This window comes from Carassius carassius, chromosome 28, assembly GCF_963082965.1.
Source record: "Carassius carassius chromosome 28, fCarCar2.1, whole genome shotgun sequence".
Taxonomy (NCBI): domain Eukaryota; kingdom Metazoa; phylum Chordata; class Actinopteri; order Cypriniformes; family Cyprinidae; genus Carassius; species Carassius carassius.
Window position 1 is genome coordinate 5,528,668 of NC_081782.1, and position 23,955 is coordinate 5,552,622.

A 23,955-nucleotide genomic window follows, 5' to 3' on the forward strand; every position below is an offset into this window, starting at 1 on the left:
AATTACTGCAGAACATTCTCTACAAAATCTTCCATGCATTTTTCTCTACAGCCCTGCATCTTTGAGACTCAGGAGTCCAAGGTGGTGTTTGTCCTGACGCTACCCTCCGGTAGAGCCGCTCTGTGGGGAACGGCGGTGTGGGAGAACCATGACCAATGCTGTGCCTCGTTCCACTCCCTCTCTGAGGAAATGAAGAGGGTGTTCGACCGGGCCGTGGCCGGCAGAAAGCGGCCCGAGAGCTCGCGGACCTCAAGCAGGGAAATCACTCCGTGGCGGACTATTCCATCCATTTTCACACCTTGGCGGCTGCGTGCAGGTGGAACGAGGAGGCGCAGTGGGATATGTTCCTGCATGGGTTGGCCGACTGTGTTCACAAAGAGATCTACCTCCTTGAGTTGCCAACCAGCCTCAACGGACTCATTGACTTTGCGCTCCGCGTGGACGCTCGGAATAACCGCCTGGGGGCGCAGACCAGTCACACACGCATTCTCAGTATCCCGGAGAGTGGCAACTCGAGTTGAGAGAACATGGCCGGTCCCGTCTTCGATCACGAACCCATGCAGGTGGGTAGAGCTCAACTGTCCCGGGAGGATAGAGAGAGGCAGAGGTCCCAAGGACTGTGCCTCTACTGCGGTGGCTCTGGACATCTTCTGCGCACATGTCCGGTAAAAGAGTCAGCCCGGTAGTAAGTTTGAGGCTACTATCGGGTGGGATCTCCGCCGGGAAGTCCTCAACATCATCTACTCTCCTTCCGGTGAAACTGTGGTGGGGCAACAACACTCACACCTGTCACGCCCTTCTGGATTCAGGAGCCGAAGGTAATTTCATTGACACTAGCCTTGCACATCACCTGAACCTTCCCATCCTTCCCCTGTCTCGTCAGATTAATGTCAGTGCACTCAATGGCCAGGAACTGCCGCACGTCACCCACACCACAGAACCCATGACTCTCTTCATCTCTGGCAATCACACTGAAGCCCTATCCCTTCTCCTCATGGAATCCCCTGTGGAACCCATCGTGTTAGGTCATCCCTGGCTGGTCAAACACAACCTACGAGTGGATTGGGGTTCCAACACCATCACCTTGTGGAGTGAACGTTGTCATGAGTCTTGTCTGGTTTCTGCTTGTCCTGCTGTGTCTGTTTCTGTCTTTCAGGAGGAGACTACGGTTTTGTCAAACGTGCCTGCGGAGTACCTGGACCTGAAGGAAGTTTTCAGTAAGTCCCGTGCTGCATCTCTCCCTCCGCATCGTCCCTATGACTGTGCCATAGAGTTAGATCCAGGTAAGTCCCCGCCTAAAGGCAAACTCTACTCTCTTTCCATTCCGGAGAGGGAGGCAATGGAGAAATATATTTCTGATTCTCTGGCATTGAGGTTCATCCGCCCTTCCTCTTCTGCAGCGGGGGCGGGATTCTTTTTTGTTGGTAAGAAGGATGGTTCCCTGCGATCTTACCGAGAGCTGAACAACATCACGGTGAAGAATACCTATCCTTTTGCCGTTGATGTCTTCAGCATTCGAAAGGGTTACAGGGAGCATCCGTCTTCACAAAACTGGATTCACGCAACGCTTATCATTTTGTCCGCATTAGGAAGGGGTATGAGTGGAAAACCGCCTTTAACACCCCTAGAGGGCACTTTGAATACTTGGTGATGCCGTTCGGGCTCTCCAACTCGCCAGGGGTTTTCCAAGCACTAGTGAATGACGTGTTGAGATACATGGTAGATCAGTTTATATATGTTTACCTGGATGACATACTGATTTTTTCCTCATCTCTCCAGGAACACATGCTACACGTCAGACGAGTGCTCCAGAGATTACTAGAGAATAGGCTTTTTGTCAAGGTGGAGAAATGTCTGTTCCCTTCCTAGGGTACATCATCTCGTCTGAGGGAATATGTATGGATCCTGATAAGGTTAAGGCTGTGATAGATTGGCCAAGTCCAGACTTTATGGGAGTAAAGGCCCTACAACGGTTTCTGGGATTCACCAATTTTTATCTGCGTTTTATTCGCAATTTCAGCCAACTAGTCTCACCTCTGACCGCCTTGACCTCCCCCAGTACTGCGTTCATGTGGTCTAATACAGCCGAAACTGTATTTTCTAACCTCAAGAGCCGCTTCATTTTGGCTCCCATCTTAGTAGCCCCTGATCCCACACGTCAGTTCGTGGTGGAGGTCGACGCATCAGAGGTGGGAGTAGGTGCAGTTCTGACATTCAATTATGACATTGGTAACAGAGAGTTGTTGGTCGTCAAATTAGCACTGGAGGAGTGGCGTCATTGGTTGGAGGGGTCGGGGGTACCTTTCATCATCTGGACCAATCACAAGAACCTAGAATATATTAGAACTGCCAAAAGACTCAACTCCAGTCAGGCTCGGTGGGCACTTTTTTTTTGGTTGCTTTGATTTTTCCCTGTCGTACCGCCCGGGTTCCAAAAACTTCAAACCCAATTCTTTGTCACATCTTTTTGATCCTTCCGAACTCCCAGTGACTCCCGAGTGTATTTTGTGTAATTGATCATGTCTATTGGTTACATGGCCTCCCGTTAGACTTGGTTTCTGACAGGGGATCCCAATTTGTGTCCAAATTTTGCAGATTATTGTAATATTATTGTAATTATTGTAATTATTATTGTAATTATTATAATTATGTAAATTATTAGGAGCAATGGTTGGTCTGTCTTCGGGTTATCACCCACAGAGCAACGGCCAGCCTGAGCGGGCCAACCAAGATTTAGAGAGAACGTTGCGATGTTTAGTCTCCAAGAATCCTTCTTCCTGGAGCCAATAACTCTCTATGGTTGAGTACGCTCATAACTCGTTATCAGTGTCAGCTACGGGCCTGAAGCTACCGTTTGAGTGTAGCATAGGTTACCAGCCACCTGTTTATCCTAATCTAGAATCTGAAGTCGTGGTCCCCTCCGCTCACGCTTTTGTCCAGAGGTGCCACCGCACCTGGACCAGAGCCCGTGAGACTCTGCTCCAGGTGAGGGCGCGCACCAAGGCCAAGGCCGATCGCCATCGGTCTAAGCCTCCCGTAGTTAGATCCCAATTTTATTGGCCCGTTCCCTGTCACCAAGATCATTAGTCCGGTGACAGTCCGCCTCAAACTACCTCCGGCGTACAGGAGGATTCATTCTGCCTTCCATGTATCCAAGATTAAGCCTGTGTTTTATTCACGAATTAACCCGCCCACCCCGGTTCCCCCACCACCGCGACTCGTAGATAGGGAACCCACCTATTCGGTTTTGACCTATTCTGTTTGTCAGAGCGTTGAATGCAGTCCCAGTGTTAATGTTTCTTCTCGTCACTGGATTGTCTTCGTCCTCAGAACCCCATCCACTCCTCACCTTCCACGGACTTCATGCTTCACCTTCACGGCTCGCTCACCGCAGTTCCTGTGTCACGCTCTCCTGTTGCCTACTCACCACCACACCCTGGATCACCGTTGAACATTGTCGCTCCCCGGATCGCTACCAGACCTACAGCACTCACCCAGCCTCCTGTCTCCTTGTTATTTGTTTGTATGACTGTTTATTAAATATCATCTTTAACTCGCACTTTCTTCCTCCCCTCCTTCCAATCATTACAATGTGTGTCACGCTCCTGGACTCTGTCATATTTTCCCTCCATGTGTTCCATGTCTCATGTTGATTGTATTATTCCATGCACAAGTGTTTCCCCCAATTATCTTGTGTTTAAGCCGTAGTCCTCTCAGTTTGTGTTGGTCAGAGATTATATGTCTACCCGTGTGTGTATGTGTGTGTGTGTGTGTGTGTGTGTATGTGTATGTGTGTGTATATATATATATATATATATATATATATATATATATATATATATATATATATATATATATATATAAACCGTAATTCCTCAAATAAAAGCCAGGGCCTTTATTTACCTGAACTGCAGAAGGTAGCAGGCTTTTATTTGAAGCAGGCTTTTATTAGAGGCAGGCCTTTATTTCTAATTCCATCTGTTTGATAAGTAATTGTTTTAAATAGTCCGTTTTAAATTAAAAGCGATAGCGTTCCAGTGGACAGAGATCATAACAGTAGCACAGAATCAGTTCAGAATCAATCACCAAAAGAATCAGTTCGGTTCAGACGCTCTGTGTGTCAGTCTGCTTCACGCTGAATCACACATGCGCAGGATCATCAGCTCCTTTTCTCGAATCGGACGCGTCCGACAGAAATGGTTCCTGGTTCAGTGTACTGGTGATCCGAAAACCGATGCAACCGGTTCTTGACTCGAGAACGAGAAACGCTCCTGCAGTGGGCGTGTACGTTCGTTATCTGGCTCTGCTGGACAAATTTTCCCCCGGCCTTTATTTAAGACCGACCTTTATTTGTCCGTGTTGACCACGCCCCCGGCCACTATAAGAGGCCCGGCGTTTATTTGACTACCGGTTTTTATTTGAGGAATTACGGTATATATATATATAATATATCCTCACTGGAACTTACTTTAACAGCACTGGAAAGCATTTACCAGACCAGATCCATTAAGAGAGCTATGAACATCATCAGATACATTAGTCACACCCAGCATATCCTTTTCACACTCAGACTTTCACACCTACATTCAGGCAAGCGGTTTAGGAGTTTTAGAGCTAGAACATCAAGACAGAGAGACGGCCTTTACCCTCAGGCCATCAGTAGTGCTGGTAAATTGCTGTCATACAGTACATTGCCTCTTCCCCTTATTATTGTAAAATGGACTTTCAGTGTAATGCACAACATAGTTTGTACACAACCTACCTCATGTGGACTTTTTTTTACATGCATATTTGACATATAATCACACTTATTCATGCATGCACTAGCACTTTTCACTTCATTATATGTCTTTGTGTTATTCTCAAGTCTCTGGCTGCTAGAGGATTCAAAGAGTAAGAATTTCATTGTATAGTGTAACTGTGTTTCCTGTGCGTATGACAAAAACTACTGATTGAGGGTTTGATCCACTTCAACTGTTTGACTAGTCTGTGTGTTCAACCAAATGACTAGTAGGTAAAAGCTCAAACATGCACTACTGTTAAGAAGTTAGAGGTTGGTATGATGTATGATGCCTCAGATAAGGTCAGTGTTCATGACTCCACCATAAGAAAAAGACTGGGCAAAATGGTCTGCACGGCAGAGTTCCAAGACGAAAACCACTGCTGAGCCAAAAGAACAAAGGCCTGTCTCAGTTTTGCCAGCAAAAAACATTTTGATGATCCCCAAGACTTTTGGGAAATTATTCTTTGGACTGACGAGACAAAAGTTGAACTTTTTGGAATGTGTCCTATTATGTCTGGGGTAAAACCAACACAGCATTTCATAAAGTTCAAGGAACTTCAAACCAACAGTCAAACATGGTGGTAGTAGTGTGATGGTCTGGGGCTGTTTTGCTGCTTCAGGACCTGGAAGACTTGCTGTGATAAATGGAACCATGAATTCTGCTGTTTACCAAAATCATGAAGGAGAATTTCCAGCCATCTCTTCGTGACCTCAAGCTGAAGCGAACTTGGTTCTGCAGCAGGACAATGATCCAAAACACACCAGCAAGTGCACCTCTGAATGGCTGAAGAAAAACAAAATGAAGACTTTGGAGTGGTCTAGTCAAAGTCCTGACCTGAATCCTATTGAGATGCTGTGGCTTGACCTTAAAAAGCAATGCAATGTGGTTGTTATTAACCAGTTATTAAGTTTAGGGGGCAAACACGTCCTCACACAGGGCCATGTAGTTTTGGATTTTGTTTTCCCTTAATAATAAAAACCTTCATAAAAACTGCATGTTGTGTTTACTTGCTATCTTTTACTAACATTTGAATTAGCTTGATCCGAAACATTAAATATTATGTATTATGTATGTGCTGAATGTGTACAGCCAGTATTTCAGAAACCTTTGAAATAGGAAGTGACTAAATTATCACAAACCTCACGCTCAGCCAGATGTAAGGGGAAGGAAGCTCTCGGATATGTATAGTGCATAAGTCTTCTTCTGATGAACTCAGGCACAGTTTGAAGACAGAACAGTAAGTTACTAATTAATATATTTATATTATTATAAAGTGAATATTTAAATTCCTTATTAAATAACTAATCCATTGCAAATGTAGGACTGCACATGCTCCATTAACAGTGAAAAATGAAACAATGTTCAGTCATTCAAAAACAATACTTTGTGGTTACTGGTAAATTAAATTCCGATGACAACTTTTCACTTCCAGGCACTGAACTTTAAAGCTGAGATGGTTTACTGGAGCTGTTTATTGTCACTATTTCTCTGGCTCAGAGGTTAGTAAAATATAACTTGATAAAATGGTTATCATTTTTGACCACTGTTTTAAGTTGTAAATAATCACTGTTTAGTCTTGTTGTAGTGAATTTTACACACACATCAGTAAAAAAAATACTGCTCTTAGTCCATGCAGTGTTAAAATTAAAGTTAAATGACTCATTCCTCACACAAAGGAATTACAGAGTACTTCCAGTCATCTATGGGGAAGAAACTATTATAGGTGTACCGTGATGAGTTTTGTAGGGTCAAAAATAATCAGACATCTGCTTTCTTGTCCCAAACATATCTTGAATAACAAAAGGGTTATTTGGAATTCCTGAAGACACAGAGGTGCTGATAGCAATATTACAGCCTGAACCACTGTAGGGAAACCACTCTTACAGTGTCTTGGAAAAATATTTAGACTCATACAAAAGGATAACTGTTAGAAAATGTTTCTTTATGATGTACTACCATTGGTATAACTTTAAAATTGACATTTTTAGATTAGATAAAATATTTTAATTGGTCACTAAATTGTCGAGAAAAAATAATTATAATTTTGATTTATTCTTCTTTCAGTGTCATCTGCTAATGCTAATGGATGGAGCATTGAAGTGGATAAATCAGTGGTGGGTTTATCTGGATCATGTGTGGTGATTTCCTGTAGGTTCAGCTACCCTGCAAATGGAAAAACGTACACAGAATTTACAGGGATTTGGTTCAAAGGAAAAGAAGAATCAACAGTATTCCATACAGACAACTCAAAAATCATCAACTCGTTCAAAGGTCGCACTAGTCTCATTGGTGATTTGCGCAAAAATAACTGTTCTTTGAAAATCAGCTCTTTGAGAAGCAGTGACGCTGGGTCATTCATGTTCCGGATTGAGATTAAAGATCTGAACAAGTACTCCTATAAAAAGAAAGAAGATATGGTTTCTATAATAGTGAATGGTAAGGGTTGAGGGGATGGGGTGTTTCTCTCTGTATTAAAATGACCAAAACACAACATGATAATTAAAGTTATCCAGATGTCATTAGTATGAATTGTTGTGCAATATGTAAATCAATATTTTAATGAACTTATCAAGCATTATGGAAAAAGGATGGAAAAAAAAACATGTGAGATTGTGTCAACAATTTGTGTGTCTTCAACAGAAACACCAGAGAATCCTACCGTCTCTGTGGAAGAAGAAGTGACATCAGGGAAACTGGTGAATGCTACCTGTGCCGTGTCTCATTCCTGTCCATCAGACCTGCCTCGTGTCACCTGGAGCCATGATGGCAAACAATCGAGTCCATCACAGCCACAGAATCATGGTCAATGGAACCTTACATATTACAGCCTGACCTTCACTCCTTCTAGAGAAGACCACAACAAACATCTCAGCTGCTCTGCAGAGTTTAACGGGAAGAAGGTGACAGGATACAAAACACTCAAAGTTAAATGTAAGTCCGCTCTGTGAGTTTAAGACAAATGATCAGATGTAAATGCATATCTTTTGATCAGTGTTCATGTGGCTCAAGTGGTGGAGCATTGCATTAGCAGTGTTGAAGGTTCGATTACCAGGGAACTCATGTTAGGTAAAAAAAGGTTAGCCTGAATGCACTGTAAGTCGCATTGGATAAAAGTGTCTGCTAAATGCATACATTTATTTAAACTTATTTAAAATTATCTTTAAATTTACAACCTTTTTTACTCTAAAGTCTTATCACAATAGTCATTTGCAGTATTTCTGCAGTAATAATGATAAAGATGTTTGTTTTAAAACTTTTTGAGTTTGAAAAAAGAAACTGTCATTAAATTTATTAACCACAATTCATTTGGTGATTTCAGATGTTCAAGGATTTTGTTCAATAATTTTTTTCATTCAAAATAATCCTGTGTCAGGAGCAAGAATATATGTTTTGTTTTGAATTCTTGATTTTATTTTATGTTTAATTATATTTATTTAAATAATTTTACTATATTATGTAGTCTTGGCCCCCAATAGTTGAAAACCTTATTTGAAAACTTAAGTTTAATTATAAAAAAGCCTCTATTACAGTTTTTCTCGATTGTTAAAAACTATAAACACTATTCCCCTGCTTTGACATGAGTCACATTTGGTGAACCGTTACTGCAAAAGTCTACACAAATGCTTACATTTCTCAGTGCTTACACCATATGGTTATTTACAAACAGAGGTGTAGTGGTAAAAAAAGAGCTGGGTAAACTATAAATTCTGGGTGACCACACCATGGTCACGGTAAGGTGGGCCACTGCCTACCGTGTATGTGTGTCCTGATGACATCGTCATAGGCTATCATTTGATATTACTACCAAGGGTATCACTGGTTGTTCCCTCATATAGGTCACACAATAACTGTTCAATTCATACGTTAATCAAAAATTTAGTGAAAATGGAGAAAATACAGCTTAGCACACCACATCCTGTCAAGTAGCTGGTCACATTATAAGGCCTATATATGAATCTACCGTGAACCAAATTAACCTCAAAAACATGAAGTTTAGTACCGTTTTCCGAGGCTCACTCACTTTGGGCTTGTAGCTGAGGCCGTTTGCTGGCTTCAGGAGGAGGGCTGCTGTCTTGACAATGTATCGCACACCAATCAGAACCTTTGATGGAGAGATAAAAGGGCCAAAATCAGCTCATTCAGGTGCGTAACAATGGATCCAGAGAGACACGAAGAAAGAGGTCAGGGACACCAGAGAGCAGGAGGAGGAAGGAGTGGAGGAAGAAATGAAGGAAGAGGAGGAGGAGTACAGAGAGGAAGAGGTGAAGGAGAAAGAAGTTTTTAACATCTTTCGGCCTGCATACTCTTCCTTCCGAAACCCTATTGAAGAGTTTTTTGTTGTTGTTTTTTGGCATGTCGATTTATTACCAGGCTATGAGAGAAGCCTGCCTGGATATTTTAGTTGATGTGTGCCAGGGTTGGACCAGGCATTCAAGGATATTATTTCATCCCCTCTGACTGGCCAGGGCCAGTATAGCCTGTGATGTTGATGAGGTATATATATGTAATATAGGAAGTCTGGGGAATTGAGTTTAGATGAGTTGTGTTGTGTTTAAGCAATCGAGAAAAACTTTAAATGAACTGAATGTTAGACTGCTCAGACCATTGACATTATACATAGCATTTTATCAAAATTTTGTCTCATTCAGATCCTCCATATAATGTAAGCGTGGTCACTAAATCCTCAGTGAAGGAGAATGACTCTGTGGAACTGATCTGCTCCAGTGACAGCAATCCTCTTGCGAACAGCTACCAGTGGTTCAGCTTGAATGGGACGATGTTAGCAAAGAGCCCTACTTACAAACTGGAGAGAGTGTCTCGACATACTGAGGCCATTTCCTGTACAGCCTTTAACACAGAAGGAAAAAACAGTTCTGGTCCACAGAAAATTAAAGTCCTGTGTAAGTATCAAGTATTATGTGTGACTGAACCTTTCTTATTTAGAGAAACCATTTTTAACATGGAAAAAATTACACCTGCCACTTTTAAAGTTAAAGAAATATTCCAGGATTAGCTGATTAGTTAAGTTGAAGTTGATTCAAGTCTGCAACTCTGAGTTACTGTGAGACAATTACAATAATTACAATGTAAGTGCAATCCATAATCAGTAAAATACTCAAAGTTTTAGTGGTCTGTACTCCCACTGGCCCCGATGAGTGCACAGGAAATGGTAAAAAGAACTGAAAAATAAAACTGTCTTAAATATGTTTTAATGAAAGTAATGTTATTGAGTGATTTATCTACCGAGCAACAACAACAAAAAGGTTTACATAGGCAGTTCTGGATATTCTCAAAATTCTTCAATCGAATGTGACAGTGAGAAGATTCCACCTTCCTTTTACTTGCTGCAACAAAGTGAGGTGACGTTGAAAGTCAGAATGTGCAAGAAATGAGCAGGAGCAGGACAAAAAGATACATTTTTCCCAATATATAAACTTAATGTTCCGCTATAAGTCCTGCAAAAAAAAAATGCTCCATTCACTTCCTTTTATAGGTGTACTGACCTTGCATCTTAATTTTATTTAATTATTTTTTTTAAACCTGGAATATTTCTTGAAGGTGTGTCCATTGTAGCATTTTAATCACTGAAAGGCTGCTACCCTGTACATTTGTAAAAAATTTAAATCATTTATTGGCATCTGTGGTTTTATGATACATTAGGTACCTTGGAACTGAATGTTTGTCATTTTATTAACATTTTGTCTTAATCAGATCCTCCATATAATGTAAGCGTGGTCACTAAATCCTCAGTGAAGGAGAATGACTCTGTGGAACTGTCCTGCTCCAGTGACAGCAATCCTCCTGCGAACAGCTACCAGTGGTTCAGCTTGAATGGGACGATGTTAGCAAAGAGCCATACTTACAAACTGGAGAGAGTGTCTCGACATACTGAAGCCATTTCTTGTACAGCCTTTAACACAGAGGGAAAAAACAGTTCTGGTCCACAAAAACTTAATATATTGTGTAAGGCCTTGGTTCAACAGTTTAAACTGGTATATTTTAGTGATCATTGTTTATAATGTATGATAGCTAATACTCTATCTGTCTGTCTAGATCCTCCTGAGATTAAAAGTGAATCTTCTTGTCAGTCTAAGATTTTGACGGTTTGTGTCTGTATTGTGGACTCCAACCCTCTCAGTGACGTCAAGTGGTTTGGTCCAAATTCCTCGAAAGACTTCTCCAGCACCAGCATTAAACAAAACGAGTCTCTTACCATATTCACCTTACAGGGTTGGTTGGGTTTCCCTGAGACTATCCTGTGCTTTGCCAATAACAGTCTGGGAAGCTCTTCCATAACTTTGGAAGCTCCTCAAAATGGTGAGACTTCCTCTTTAAAAAACACTCTGTCTTTGATTAATTGCATAGTAATTATTGCAATAATTATTGCATATAATTCATTTACATACTTGTTTCTTTTCACAGTAATCATAATATACATTGCTGTTGCATCAGCTGTTGTGGTCGTTTTAGCCTGTATTTTAGTGTATGCTGTGAGAAGACGCTGGTAAGGATCTCTCATCCCTCATTCACTCACTCACTCAATCAGTGGTTCTTTATAATCCTTTGTTTCCTGGCAACTTTAAAATGCCTCTTTTTCAGTGGGAAGAGATCTGCACATCTACCTCTAATGAAGAATGAGCAGAATGAAATGAAAACAACCCAAAACAAGTCTGATTTAGAAAAGTATATATACTATAAACTAAACTCTCTCAGGCCATTTTAATGATTTCAAACTTTTGACTGTAGTGTATATATAATGTTTGTTACATAACTGTTTAGCAGAACTTTTACTAATGATTTGTATCTATCATTTTATGAAAAGCAGTAAAGAAGAGAAAGGCAGTGATGGGGATATTTACACAAATTGCCCGAAAGATCGTGTTTATGACAACTGCGGGGTGAGTAGCTTTGCCTCAGTGCAAACTGTTTAATCTTTCACAGCTTAGTAATGCTGAAGTCTGTTTCTGGGCAGTGCATCAGTTCTCATTAGACATTTATTGACATGTTGTTTGTGTAATGTACGTAAAAAAAAAAAATACTAGATGTGTCACGTTCGGTGTTATAGGAAACAAGGAGAGAGAACCAATTGCGGGTATGTATTTATTAAAGGGGCAATCCAAAGAATAAACAGTCCAGGCAGGGGTCGATATCCAACAAATCCAAACATAAACAAGACACGAAAACAAGGCAAGGCAAAGCAAGGCAAGGCAAGGCAAGAAGTGACGGACATGAATAACCCTCAAACATTAAACAAGGACTCCGTAACACAGACTCAGACAGACCGGGTATAAATACACAGAAGGATAATGAGGGAACAGGAGACAGGTGGGGAACAATCAATTACTAAACAGGAGGAAGGTGACCAAATAAGGGAACAGGAAGTGATAAGGAGACAGACACCGTGAGAAAGGAGGACACCTAGTGGAAACCCAGGGAAGACAACCCAGACACTGTGACAGTACCCCCCCTCTACGGAGCGGCTCCCAGACGCTCCACGACATGACACAAAACAGAGACCAGGAGGGAGGCGGACAGGTGGAGGCTCAGGGGGAGGGACGGAGGGCCAGAAAGGAAACATGGGAAACAGACAACAGAAGTGTAAACACCAAACAGGGATACCAGGAGGGAGGAGGACTGGAGGAGGTCCAGGGGGAGGGACGGAGGACCAGACTAACAGAGGAGAACCGACAAAAAACACAACAGGAAACAAGAAACACAAAACATAAGTCCATAAGGATATCACGTGGCGCCCACCAGGGCGGAACAGAAGACCACCACAACCGTGTGGTCAGGGCGGAAGCCCCCCAGGGCGGAGCAGAAGACCACCACAACCTTGTGGTCGAGGCCAGATTCCCCCAGGGCGGAGCAGAAGACCACCATATCCTTGTGGTCAGGGCGGAAGGCCCCCAGGGCGGCGCAGAAGACCACCACACCCCTGTGGTCAGGACGGAAGCCCCCCAGGGCGGAGCAGAGGACCACCACAACCGTGAGGTCAGGAAAGAAGCCCCCCAGGGCGGAGCAGAAGGCCACCACCCCCGTGTGGTTAGGGCTGAAGCCCCCCAGGGCGGAGCGGAAGACCCCCACAACCGTGTGGTCAGGGTGGAAGGCCCCCAGGGCGGAGCAGAAGACCACCACAGCCATGCGGTCAGGACCAGAGCCCCCCAAGGCGAAGCAGACCTCCGTGCGGCTGGACCAACGGGACGACGAAACTCTGGTAATCCCCTGGTGTCCTTACTGGACTCCAGAAGATTGGTGCTGGCCTGACACTGTTCATGAAGATCATTGGTGACTTGTATTTGTACATGAAGATCATTGGTGACTTGTATTTGCTCATGAAGATCATTGGTGACTTGTATTTGCTCATGAAGATCATTGGTGACTTGTATTTGCTCATGAAGATCATTGGTGACTTGCCTTTGTTCATGAAGATCAGAGGTGACTTGACTCAGTCCTTGAAGATCAGAGGTGACTTGACTCAGTCCTTGAAGATCAGAGGTGACTTGACTCAGTCCTTGAAGATCAGAGGTGACTTGACTCAGTCCTTGAAGATCACCGGTGACTTGACTCAGTCCTTGAAGATCACCGGTGACTTGACTCAGTCCTTGATGATCACCGGTGACCAGCCCTGATTCTGGAGGATCCGCGGTGACCAGCCCTGACTCTGGAGGATCAGCGGTGACCAGCCCTGACTCTGGAGGATCAGCGGTGACCAGCCCTGACTCTGGAGGATCAGCGGTGACCAGCCCGGACTCTGGAGGATCAGCGGTGACCAGCCCGGACTCTGGAGGATCAGCGGTGACCAGCCCTGACTCTGGAGGATCAGCGGTGACCAGCCCTGACTCTGGAGGATCAGCGGTGACCAGCCCTGACTCTGGGGAGTTCACCGGAACCTGACTCGACTCTGGGGAGTTCAGCGGAACCTGACTCGACTCTGGGGAGTTCAGCGGAACCTGACTCGACTCTGGGGAGTTCAGCGGAACCTGACTCGACTCTGGGGAGTTCAGCGGAACCTGACTCGACTCTGGGGAGTTCAGCGGAACCTGACTCGACTCTGGGGAGTTCAGCGGAACCTGACTCGACTCTGGGGAGCTCACCGGAACCTGACTCGACTCTGGGGAGCTCATCGGAACCTGACTCGACTCTGGGGAGTTCACCGGAACCTGACTCGACTCTGGGGAGTTCACCGGAACCTGACTCGACTCTGGAGAGTTCACCGGAACCTGACTCGACTCTGGAGAGTTCACCGGAACCTGACTCGACGCTGCAGAGTTCACCGGCACCTGACTCGACGCTGCAGAGTTCACCGGCACCTGACTCGACGCTGCAGAGTTCACCGGCACCTGACTCGACGCTGCAGAGTTCACCGGCACCTGACTCGACGCTGCAGAGTTCACCGGCACCTGACTCGACGCTGCAGAGTTCACCGGCACCTGACTCGACGCTGCAGAGTTCACCGGCACCTGACTCGACGCTGCAGAGTTCACCGGCACCTGACTCGACTCTGGAGAGTTCACCGGCACCTGACTCGACTCTGGAGAGTTCACCGGCACCTGACTCGACTCTGGAGAGTTCACTGGCACCTGACTCGACTCTGGAGAGTTCACTGGCACCTGACTCGACTCCGGAGGGTCAGCTGTGACTCTCATCCTGTGCAGCGGCGCTGGGCAAGCAGCCATCTTGGGCCATGACTCTGGACAGGCGGTCATCTTGTACTGTGGCGCTGGGCTGGCGGCCATCTTGGGTTGTGGCGCTGGACTGACGGCCATCTTGTACTGTGGCGCTGGACCGGTGGCCAATTTGGGCATTGGCGCTGGGTTAGCGGCCATCTTGTGCTGTGGCACTGGACTGACGGCCATCTTGTGCTGTGGCGCTAGGCTGACGGCCATCCTGGGCTGTGGCGCTGAACCGGTGGCCAATTTGGGCATTGGTGCTGGGCTGGCGGCCATCTTGGGCTGTGGCGCTGGAACGGTGGCCAATTTGGGCATTGGCGCTGGATTAACGGCCATCTTGTGCTGTGGCGCTTGGCTGGTGGCCATCCTGGGCAGTGGTGCTGGACTGGTGGCCATCTTGGGTTGTGGCGCTTGGCTGGTTGCCATCCTGGGCAGTGGTGCTGGGCTGACGACCACCCCGCCGGAAGAGACAGGAGTGGCTGGGGCATCCCACCGAAGCCGATGCTGCAGGTAGCGCACGAATTCCCAGAATTCCAGTGTCTCTAACTGCGCCATCTCCTCCTGAGACACTGGATCATCCAGCCCGCCATTGAAATAGTCTTTGAGGGCCACATCGTTGTAGCCCATGCCCTCGGCCAGGGACCAGAATACCTGAGCCAGGGCACCCACTTCATTTCCCTCTTGGCGGAGGGCGGTCAACCTAAGATACCTGGCTCGCCGCTCCGCCATCTTGGCTGGGCAACAGAAAAACGACATACCACTGGTTCCTAGAATGACGGAGTCCTTCTGTCACGTTCGGTGTTATAGGAAACACGGAGAGAGAACCAATTGCGGGTATGTATTTATTAAAGGGGCAATCCAAAGAATAAACAGTCCAGGCAGGGGTCGATATCCAACAAATCCAAACATAAACAAGACACGAAGACAAGGCAAGGCAAGGCAAGGCAAGGCAAGGCAAAGCAAGGCAAGGCAAGGCAAGGCAAGGCAAGGCAAGGCAAGGCAAGGCAAGAAGTGACGGACATGAATAACCTTCAAACATTAAACAAGGACTCTGTAACACAGACTCAGACAGACCGGGTATAAATACACAGAAGGATAATGAGGGAACAGGAGACAGGTGGGGAACAATCAATTACTAAACAGGAGGAAGGTGACCAAATAAGGGAACAGGAAGTGATAAGGAGACAGACACCGTGAGAAAGGAGGACACCTAGTGGAAACCCAGGGAAGACAACCCAGACACTGTGACAAGATGGAACTTGGTTACATTTTATTTAAAGGGGTGGTTGAATGTGAACAAACAATATCTGTAAAGTTACAATGCTGAAAGTACAATGCAAACCGAGATATTGCTTTTAAAATTATGTCAGTTTAATGCCAACTAATATGGCTCAATACTTGCTGGCAAACACTTCTTAAGACCCTTTCACACCAACAATGATAACTATAAAGATATAATAAGACATGTTAAACTGCACCAATCAAGCCTATAAAAACTGTCAACCACCCCTTTAACAGAACATGCGCTTATCTGTAATGTACTTGCCTAATAAAGTACTGGTGACTACATGGTTTAGGTTTAGAGAGAGGTTAAGGGTTAGTATTTAGTTATTACCCAGTTATTGTAATTACTAAAACGAGTACATAGTATGTACAGTGGGTACGGAATGTATTTAGACCCCCTTACATTTTTCACTCTTTGTTATATTGCAGCCATGTGCTAAAATCATTTGAGTTCATTTTTCCCCCATTAATGTACACACAGCACCCCATATTGACAGAAAAACACTGAATTGTTGACATTTTTGCAGATTTATTAAAAAAGAAAAACTGAAATATCACATGGTCCAAAGTATTCAGACCCTTTGCTGTGACACTCATATATTTAACTCAGGTGCTGTCCATTTCTTCTGATCATCCTTGAGATGGTTCTACACCTTCATTTGAGTCCAGCGGTGTTTGATTATACTGATTGGACTTGATTAGGAAAGCCACACACCTGTCTATATAAGACCTTACAGCTCACAGTGCATGTCAGAGCAAATGAAAATCATGAGGTCAAAGGAACTGCCTGAAGAACTCAGAGACAGAATTGTGGCAAGGCACAGATCTGGCCAAGGTTACAAAAACATTTCTGCTGCACTTAAGGTTCCTAAGAGCAGAGCGGCCTCCATAATCCTTAAATGTAAGATGTTCGGGATGACCAGAACCCTTCCTAGAGCTGGCCGTCCGGCCAAACTGAGCTATCGGGGGGGAGAAGAGCCTTGGTGAGAGAGGTAAAGAAGAACCCAAAGATCACTGTGGCTGAGCTCCAGAGATGCAGTCAGGAGGTGGGAGCAAGTTGTAGAAAGACAACCATCACTGCAGCCCTCCACTGGGCTTTATGGCAGAGTGGCCCAACGGAAGCCTCTCCTCAGTGCAAGACACATGAAAGCCCCCATGGAGTTTGCTAAAAAAAAACACCTGAAGGATTCTCTGGTCTGATGAGATCAAGATAGAACTTTTTGCCTTAATTCTAAGTGGTATTTTTGGAGAAAACCAGGCACTGCTCATCACCTGTCCAATACAGTCCCAACAGTGAAGCATGGTGGTGGCAGTATCATGCTTTGGGGGAGTTTTTCAGCTGCAGGAACAGGACGACTGATTGCAATCGACGGAAAGATGAATGCGGCCAAGTACAGGGATATCCTGGACGAAAACCTTCTCCAGAGTGCTCAGGACCTCAGACTGGGCCAAAGGTTTACCTTCCAACAAGACAATGACCCTAAGCACACAGCTAAAATAACGAAGGAGTGGCTTCACAACTACGTGACTATTCTTGAATGGCCCAGCCAGAGCCCTGACTTAAACCCAACTGAGCATCTCTGGAAAGACCTGAAAATGGCTGCACACCAACGTTTACCATCCAACCTGACAGAACTGGAGAGGATCTGCAAGGAGGAATGCCAAAGGATCCCCAAATCCAGGTGTGAAAAACTTGTTGCATCTTTCCTAAAAAGACTCATGGCTGTATTAGATCGAAAGGGTGCTTCTACTAAATACTGTGCAAAGGGTCTGAATACTTAGGACCGTATGATATTTCGGTTTTTCTTTTTTAATAAATGTGCAAAAATGTCAACAATTGTGTTTTTCTGTCAATATGGGGTGCTGTGTGTACATTAATGAGGAAAAAACAACTTAAATGATTTTAGCAAATGACTGCAATATAACAGAGTGAAAAATTTAAGGGGGTCTGAATACTTTCCGTACCCACTGTACATGTGGAACAGGAAAGGGGAAAAAAAAAGTGTTGCCTTGAAAATTCGCACATCAGCCAGCTGTTACAGCTGATAGTAACACACTGAAGGCTACTGGATGTAGATACCAAATGTATAAAACATTGACTATAAAACAACACTGCATGTGCCTATCTATGTGCCTTAATATTTACAGTTTTAAAGAGATTGTTTAAATCAACAAAATCTACTTTAAAGTGTTTGTAACATATCTTGCTTTTTTAATTAGCATGATGTGAGACCAGTCTCATCTGACCGAGCCCTGGAAGATGAAGCAGTCTACGCTAACACATGAAGATAAGAACACATGTCGTCCTACTAGAAATGACATACAGAGAAAGACCAAAGACCTTTTGTAGATCTGATATGCACAGAATATTTTCAGAGCCAAAAAGGTCTTGCAACTGAGAAAAACATACTGTGTGTGAATCAAATACATTAAAGGTTTTAATATATAAAGAATAAAGACAAAATATATTTATATTTACATATAGTTAAGATACATGCTAAGACATTTACAAATGAGGAAAATAGAAGCAATCTAGAGCAACAAAAGAGCAATATTATAAAATATGTATAGTACTATTGAGTTTGAAATGTCATTCCAAGTTCAAAGCCGATTCCAAAAAAGTTGGGACACTGTATAAATCAAATTTCAACAACATAGAAGACATATCAGATGTTTTAACTGAGAAAATGTATCATTTTAAGGCTAAAATAAGTTGATTTTAAATTTCATGGCATCAACACATCTCAAAAAAGTTGGCGCATGGCCATGTTTACCAGTGTGTGGCGTCCCCTCTTCTTTTTATAACAGTCTGCAAAAGTCTGGGGACTGAGGAGACAAGTTGCTCAAATTTAGAAATAGGAATGTTGTCCCATTCTTGTCTAATACAGGCTTCTAGTTGCTCAACTGTCTTAGGTCTTCTTTGTCACATCTTCCTCTTTATGATGCGCCAAATTTTTACTATGGGTGAAAGATCTGGACTGCAGGCTGGCCATTTGAGTACCCGGATCCTTCTTCTACACAGCCATGATGTTGTAATTGATGCAGTATGTGGTCTGGCATTGTCATGTTGGAAAATGCAAGGTTTTCCCTGAAAGAGACGATGTCTGGATGGAAGCATATGTTGTTCTAGAACTTGGATATACCTTTCCAGATGTGTAAGCTGCCCATGCCACATGCACTCATGCAACCCCATACCATCAGAGATGCAGGCTTCTGAACTGAGTGCTGATAATAACTTGGGTTGTCCTTGTCCTCTTTAGTCTGGATGACATGGCGTCCCAGTTTTCCAAAAAGAACTTCAAATTTTGATTCGTCTGACCACAGAACAGTTTTCCATTTTGCCACAGTCCATTTTAAATGAGTCTTGGCCCAGAGAAAACACCTGCACTTCTGGATCATGTTTAGGAATGGCTTTCTTTTTTGACCTATAGAGATTTAGCCAGTAACGGCGAATGGCACGGTGTATTGTGTTCACCGACAATGTTTTCTGTAAGTATTCCTGAGCCCATGTTGTGATTTCCATTACAGTAGCATTCCTGTATGTGATGCAGTGCTGTCTAAGGGCTCGAAGATCTAGGCATCCAGTATAATTTTCTGGCCTTTACCCTTATGCACAGAGATTGTTCCAGATTCTTGGTATCTTCGGATGATATTATGCACTGTAGATGATGATAACTTCAAACTCTTTGCAAATTTTCCTCTGAGAAACTCCTTTCTGATATTGCTCCACTATTTTTCGCGCAGCATTGGGGGAATTGGTGATCCTCTGCCCATCTTGACTTCTGATAAGTTCTTCTCATAAATTGCAAACTGGTCTTCCAGTTGTTTCTAATATGTACATTTAACTTTTCCGGCCTCTTATTGCTACCTGTCCCAACTTTTTGGAATGTGTAGCCCTCATGAAATCCACAATGAGCCAATATTTGGCATGACATTTCAAAATTTCTCACTTTCAACATTTGATATGTTATCTATATTCTATTGTGAATAAAATATACGTTTATGACATTTGTAAATTATTCCATTCCTTTTTTATTCACAATTTTTACAGTGTCCCAAATTTTTGGAAATCGGGTTTGTAATCAAATAGAATACTATTACAGTAGTAAAATTAATTGAAAACAAAATAATAACTGCATTAAAACTGCATTAAAACATAGCTTACCCAAAAATGAAAAACTCTCTCAGGCCATCCATGATGTAGGTTTACGTTTTCATCAGAGCAGATTCAGAGAAATTTAGCATTATATCACTTGTTCACCAATGGATCCTCTGCAGTGAATAGGTGCTGTGAGAATGAGAGTAATCCACATCACTCCAAGAATGTAAAGCCCTATTCGGACGGGATTAGTTTAACATAGGGACGTGGGTAGAGAGCTTCTCTGTGATTTTATGCTGCGTTCCAGGCAGGTTTTTGAGCCCGTAAGTCACGATTTCAAACCACGACTCACGACTTTATAGCGTTCCAGGCAAGTCACGCCAAACTTCCTGAGCGCAAGCAATTGTAGCTAGATTATTAATTTTATTGCAATGTTATATTGTCCTAAAATTGGTTTTTAACGTGCACCACTTGCGTAAACACTGCATCCATAGGCAATATTATCCGTAGAGGCTGCCATTGTTGTTTCGCAAGCTATGTGACGTCAGAGTTCGTAACTCGGAGTACATCTATCTAGTACGAGTTCAATGGTGGGAAGTCACCGGTTTGACTGCTGTTCCAGTGCAGTTTCACGGGTAGAAGGTTGGAAAAACACGGGTTACGGGTTGTCTGGAACGTGGCATTAGTCCCCTCCGAATGCTCCATGTCAGTAATCATTACGGACAATGTCAGTAAAGATTACGGCGACTTTTACCTTCTGTAAAAAGGTCCGGAGAAATTACCTGAGGTAATACTAGTCCCGTGCGAATAGACCATCTGAAAATATACACGGTAGTATTTCGTCATTTCATGTAATTTTGCGCGTTTTTTTAAATATGGAAGCGCTTGAAGAAGCATTCACTTGCTTTCTAGGCGGTGGAACAAATCAATGGCAAACCTCAAGTTTATCCTGCATACGACGACACAGACCATTAAAGAAAAGGTCACAAGCAGTTCTCAGAAGCATGGAACTTCTGTTTGTATTAGGTAAGTTAATTTCCAATTACCAACAGAATCCAATCATCAGAATGTAATGAATTGCATTAATAAATCGTTTAACTGGACCCAAATCTTTGTTTATATATCTTTATTAATATTATATAATATATATATATATATATATATATATATATCTATTATTATATAATGTATAAGGTACGTGTGTGTGTTATATATATATATATATATATATATATATATATATATATATATATATATATATATATATATATATATATACTATATATATATATATATATATATATATATATATATATATATAGTCAAACTTAAAAAAAAATCAGACACCACCATCAGGGGCGTTGCTAGGCAAGTTTAAATTTTAACAATTTACTGTAATTGTTGGTGTATTCATTTACATTGATTGAATGTGTATGCATTGCAGCGTACAGTAGTATTAACATTAGAAAAACTTTTGCTGAGAACACAAAACTGACGGAGAAATCAATGTCGCACGCGACGACTGTGTGCTGCCAGGTCCACGGCTTTCAGGCGGAGTTAATAATTGGGCTACTTTAAAACGACTTTTTGTGACTTGATTTTTTCAGTGGATTAAATATGGAAGGATTTCGCTCATTATTTGTTGGTATTTGGGCTGAGGGTGGCCATTGGGATGGTTTTGGGCTAGTTTTTAATGACCATTGGGCTGGTTTGGTTACGCGGATCTGGCAACCAAAGCAGCACACACAAGTGTAGGTGCGTGTTTGAGACGAGGGAGGTGACTGCGCTGCGTAATCGTGTTACCCCTCCCACTTCTGACTGTTTTACTGAGACTTTCTAATCCAGTCCGAATAGGACATCAATATTACAGACGTCCTGTGGTAAAGTTACATTACTCCATCTACCCCCGTAAAACTAATCCCGTCCGAATAGGGCTTAAGAATGTAGTTTTTGGGTGAACTATTCTTTATGTGGTATTGGTTAGCTTGGGTGTGGAAGAAAAAAAAAACAGTGTTAACCCATACCATATGCCATGTAATTTGCCAAACGCTTTAGATTGTTAAAGACTTGCTTTTATTTTCAATTCTATGCAATAAATGCAAACTTACTATGCAGTTACACTTGTATACTGCAATTTAGAATGCTTGTGAAATGAGTTTAACACCAGTTAGCACACATGGTATAATGTTCCATGGTATCATGTACACCATCTGGCACAGATTCTCGTGCAGTTCCTAAAGAACATTTCTGTTTTAAAATAAATAAGAGGTTTCATTTCCCATTCTTTAAAAAAAAAAAAAAACGTTTCCTTTTTAAAACAAAAAACTTGCCAGATTAACTAGCACAATCATTGTGTTGTGGTCTAACTGTCATTTCTGACTTAAAGGTCTAAATACTTGATAACATTGCTTAAGTATTTATTGTTATTGTATGTATTTATTTTTGCCCAACGCAAAGCCTTATCATGTCCGTGCAATGCTTCTGAAAACAGGACTTTTCTCCAGAAATGATAGTGAAAGTAAAAAAAAAAAATTATTTTTATAAATTTCCTCCAGTCAATATCGTGTAATTCTGTGACTAAATTAGCACTCCAAAATTCCAAATTGTGTAGTATAAGCATCACATATATGAATAAGCACAAGAGTCATAATTTCCTGAGCCCTCCTTGTAATTATTAAAACTAATAAAGTAAAATATATATAATAATTATAATAATAAATAAATAAATAAACCTATATGGCACACATTCAAGTAGATTGCATTGTTTGAACTATCAACTAATTTTTACTTTTAAAACGTTCACTAAGACAAAAAGGTACAAAATGCCATTGGGGCGATAATTATCTTTTCAAAAGCTACTGTTACAACCGACGTGGCTTAAAGCGGTGTGACAATTAACTGGGAAGCCCTGGAAAAAGGAGCGTCTTCTTATCCATTTGTTGATCAACATAATCCATGGCACCTGTCAACTCCTCCCTGCAAATGTACAAGACACACACAAAACAGGACAAGATGACCACCTAACGAAAATCAAATACACTTACAAGAGCAGGAGCAGGAGCCACGCCAGGCCGTAACAACATGTATATTTAAAACACTATGTGCAATTTAGGGGCAAATTATAGGCAAAAAGACATAGATTTTAGCTTTTGTGCTTTTTGACATGTTTCACCTTTTTTTCTGAGAGTGTATCATAAAAATAATTCGCAAAAAAACTAGCCAAGTACTTTTTTTCTTCTTCTTTGTGTTTTTTGACCCCCAGGGAAATCAGGAAGTGGCCTTAGATGAACTTAAAATGGCTTGTTTTGGTTGGTTTGCAGTATGCAGTCTGCAGTTTGGCTGATGAATGGTCGGATGCAAAACAGGAAATAGTCTCACCCGGTCAAAGGCTGCCTTTGGCATTTATTCAGTGTGATGTTAGGACAAGGGTGTGTTTAGTGTTACTCGAGTGTGGACGAGTAAAACAAAAACAAAAATCTACGTCTTTTAGAGCACCCTATATATTCAGGCAATTTAAATATTAAATATGTACTCACACTTATAAATAAACTAAATTAAAAGAACATTCAATCAAAAATAAACTAAAAATAATTTTCAGTAAAAGAAATCATGGTATGTACTTGATCATGGTATAATCTCAAAATCCTTTAGAGAAATAAAGTCGTGTTTTTTTTACTGTGGAAAGAAATCATATTGATAACCAACATTGTTATTTTCAAAAGACATCAAAAGCAGAAGGGACTACACGAGAACATTCTTATAAAGGGTACACGTAATGCGTTGTGACAGATCTGCAATAGAAAAATCTCCTCATGTACAAACAACACTGTTTCACTTTCTACTTCAAACGACAAACTAATATGAAAATAAATTCATGGGTGCCATCTAGTGACCGACTAAGCCCTAACCATATTTTAAATCAATCAAAAGGTTTCAATAGGCACGTCTTCATATTTCCATACTAAATTTAACAAAGTGGATTTTAAACTCTAAAACAGGGGACTCCTGCAGGGTTTAGCTCCAACCCACATGGAAAAAACCTATATAAACATAGGCTTCAATATAGGTTTTGATATATGTTTTTAATATATGTGACATATATAAAACTGGCCGTTTT

At 42.3% G+C, this 23,955-nt stretch overlaps 1 protein-coding gene across 5 annotated transcripts in view; it reads left to right on the forward strand.

Moving 5' to 3' along the window:
• Positions 1 to 18,373, forward strand: part of LOC132107771 (myelin-associated glycoprotein-like) — a 41,703-nt gene extending 23,330 nt beyond the window's left edge. For 2 of the 5 annotated variants that reach the window (XM_059513967.1, XM_059513971.1), the window contains exons 4-11: positions 7,425 to 7,715; positions 9,434 to 9,685; positions 10,497 to 10,748; positions 10,839 to 11,102; positions 11,208 to 11,289; positions 11,385 to 11,468; positions 11,608 to 11,683; positions 17,960 to 18,373. In XM_059513967.1, coding sequence (XP_059369950.1) covers positions 7,425 to 7,715; positions 9,434 to 9,685; positions 10,497 to 10,748; positions 10,839 to 11,102; positions 11,208 to 11,289; positions 11,385 to 11,468; positions 11,608 to 11,683; positions 17,960 to 18,025 — 1,367 coding nt within the window. In that variant the 3' untranslated portion in view covers positions 18,026 to 18,373. Of the gene's footprint in view, positions 1 to 5,929; positions 6,022 to 6,216; positions 6,284 to 6,848; positions 7,221 to 7,424; positions 7,716 to 9,433; positions 9,686 to 10,496; positions 10,749 to 10,838; positions 11,103 to 11,207; positions 11,290 to 11,384; positions 11,469 to 11,607; positions 11,684 to 17,959 lie in introns of those variants that run through there. The other 3 variants (XM_059513970.1, XM_059513968.1, XM_059513972.1) reach the window with 3 other exon arrangements.
• Positions 18,374 to 23,955: the final 5,582 nt, after the last annotated feature.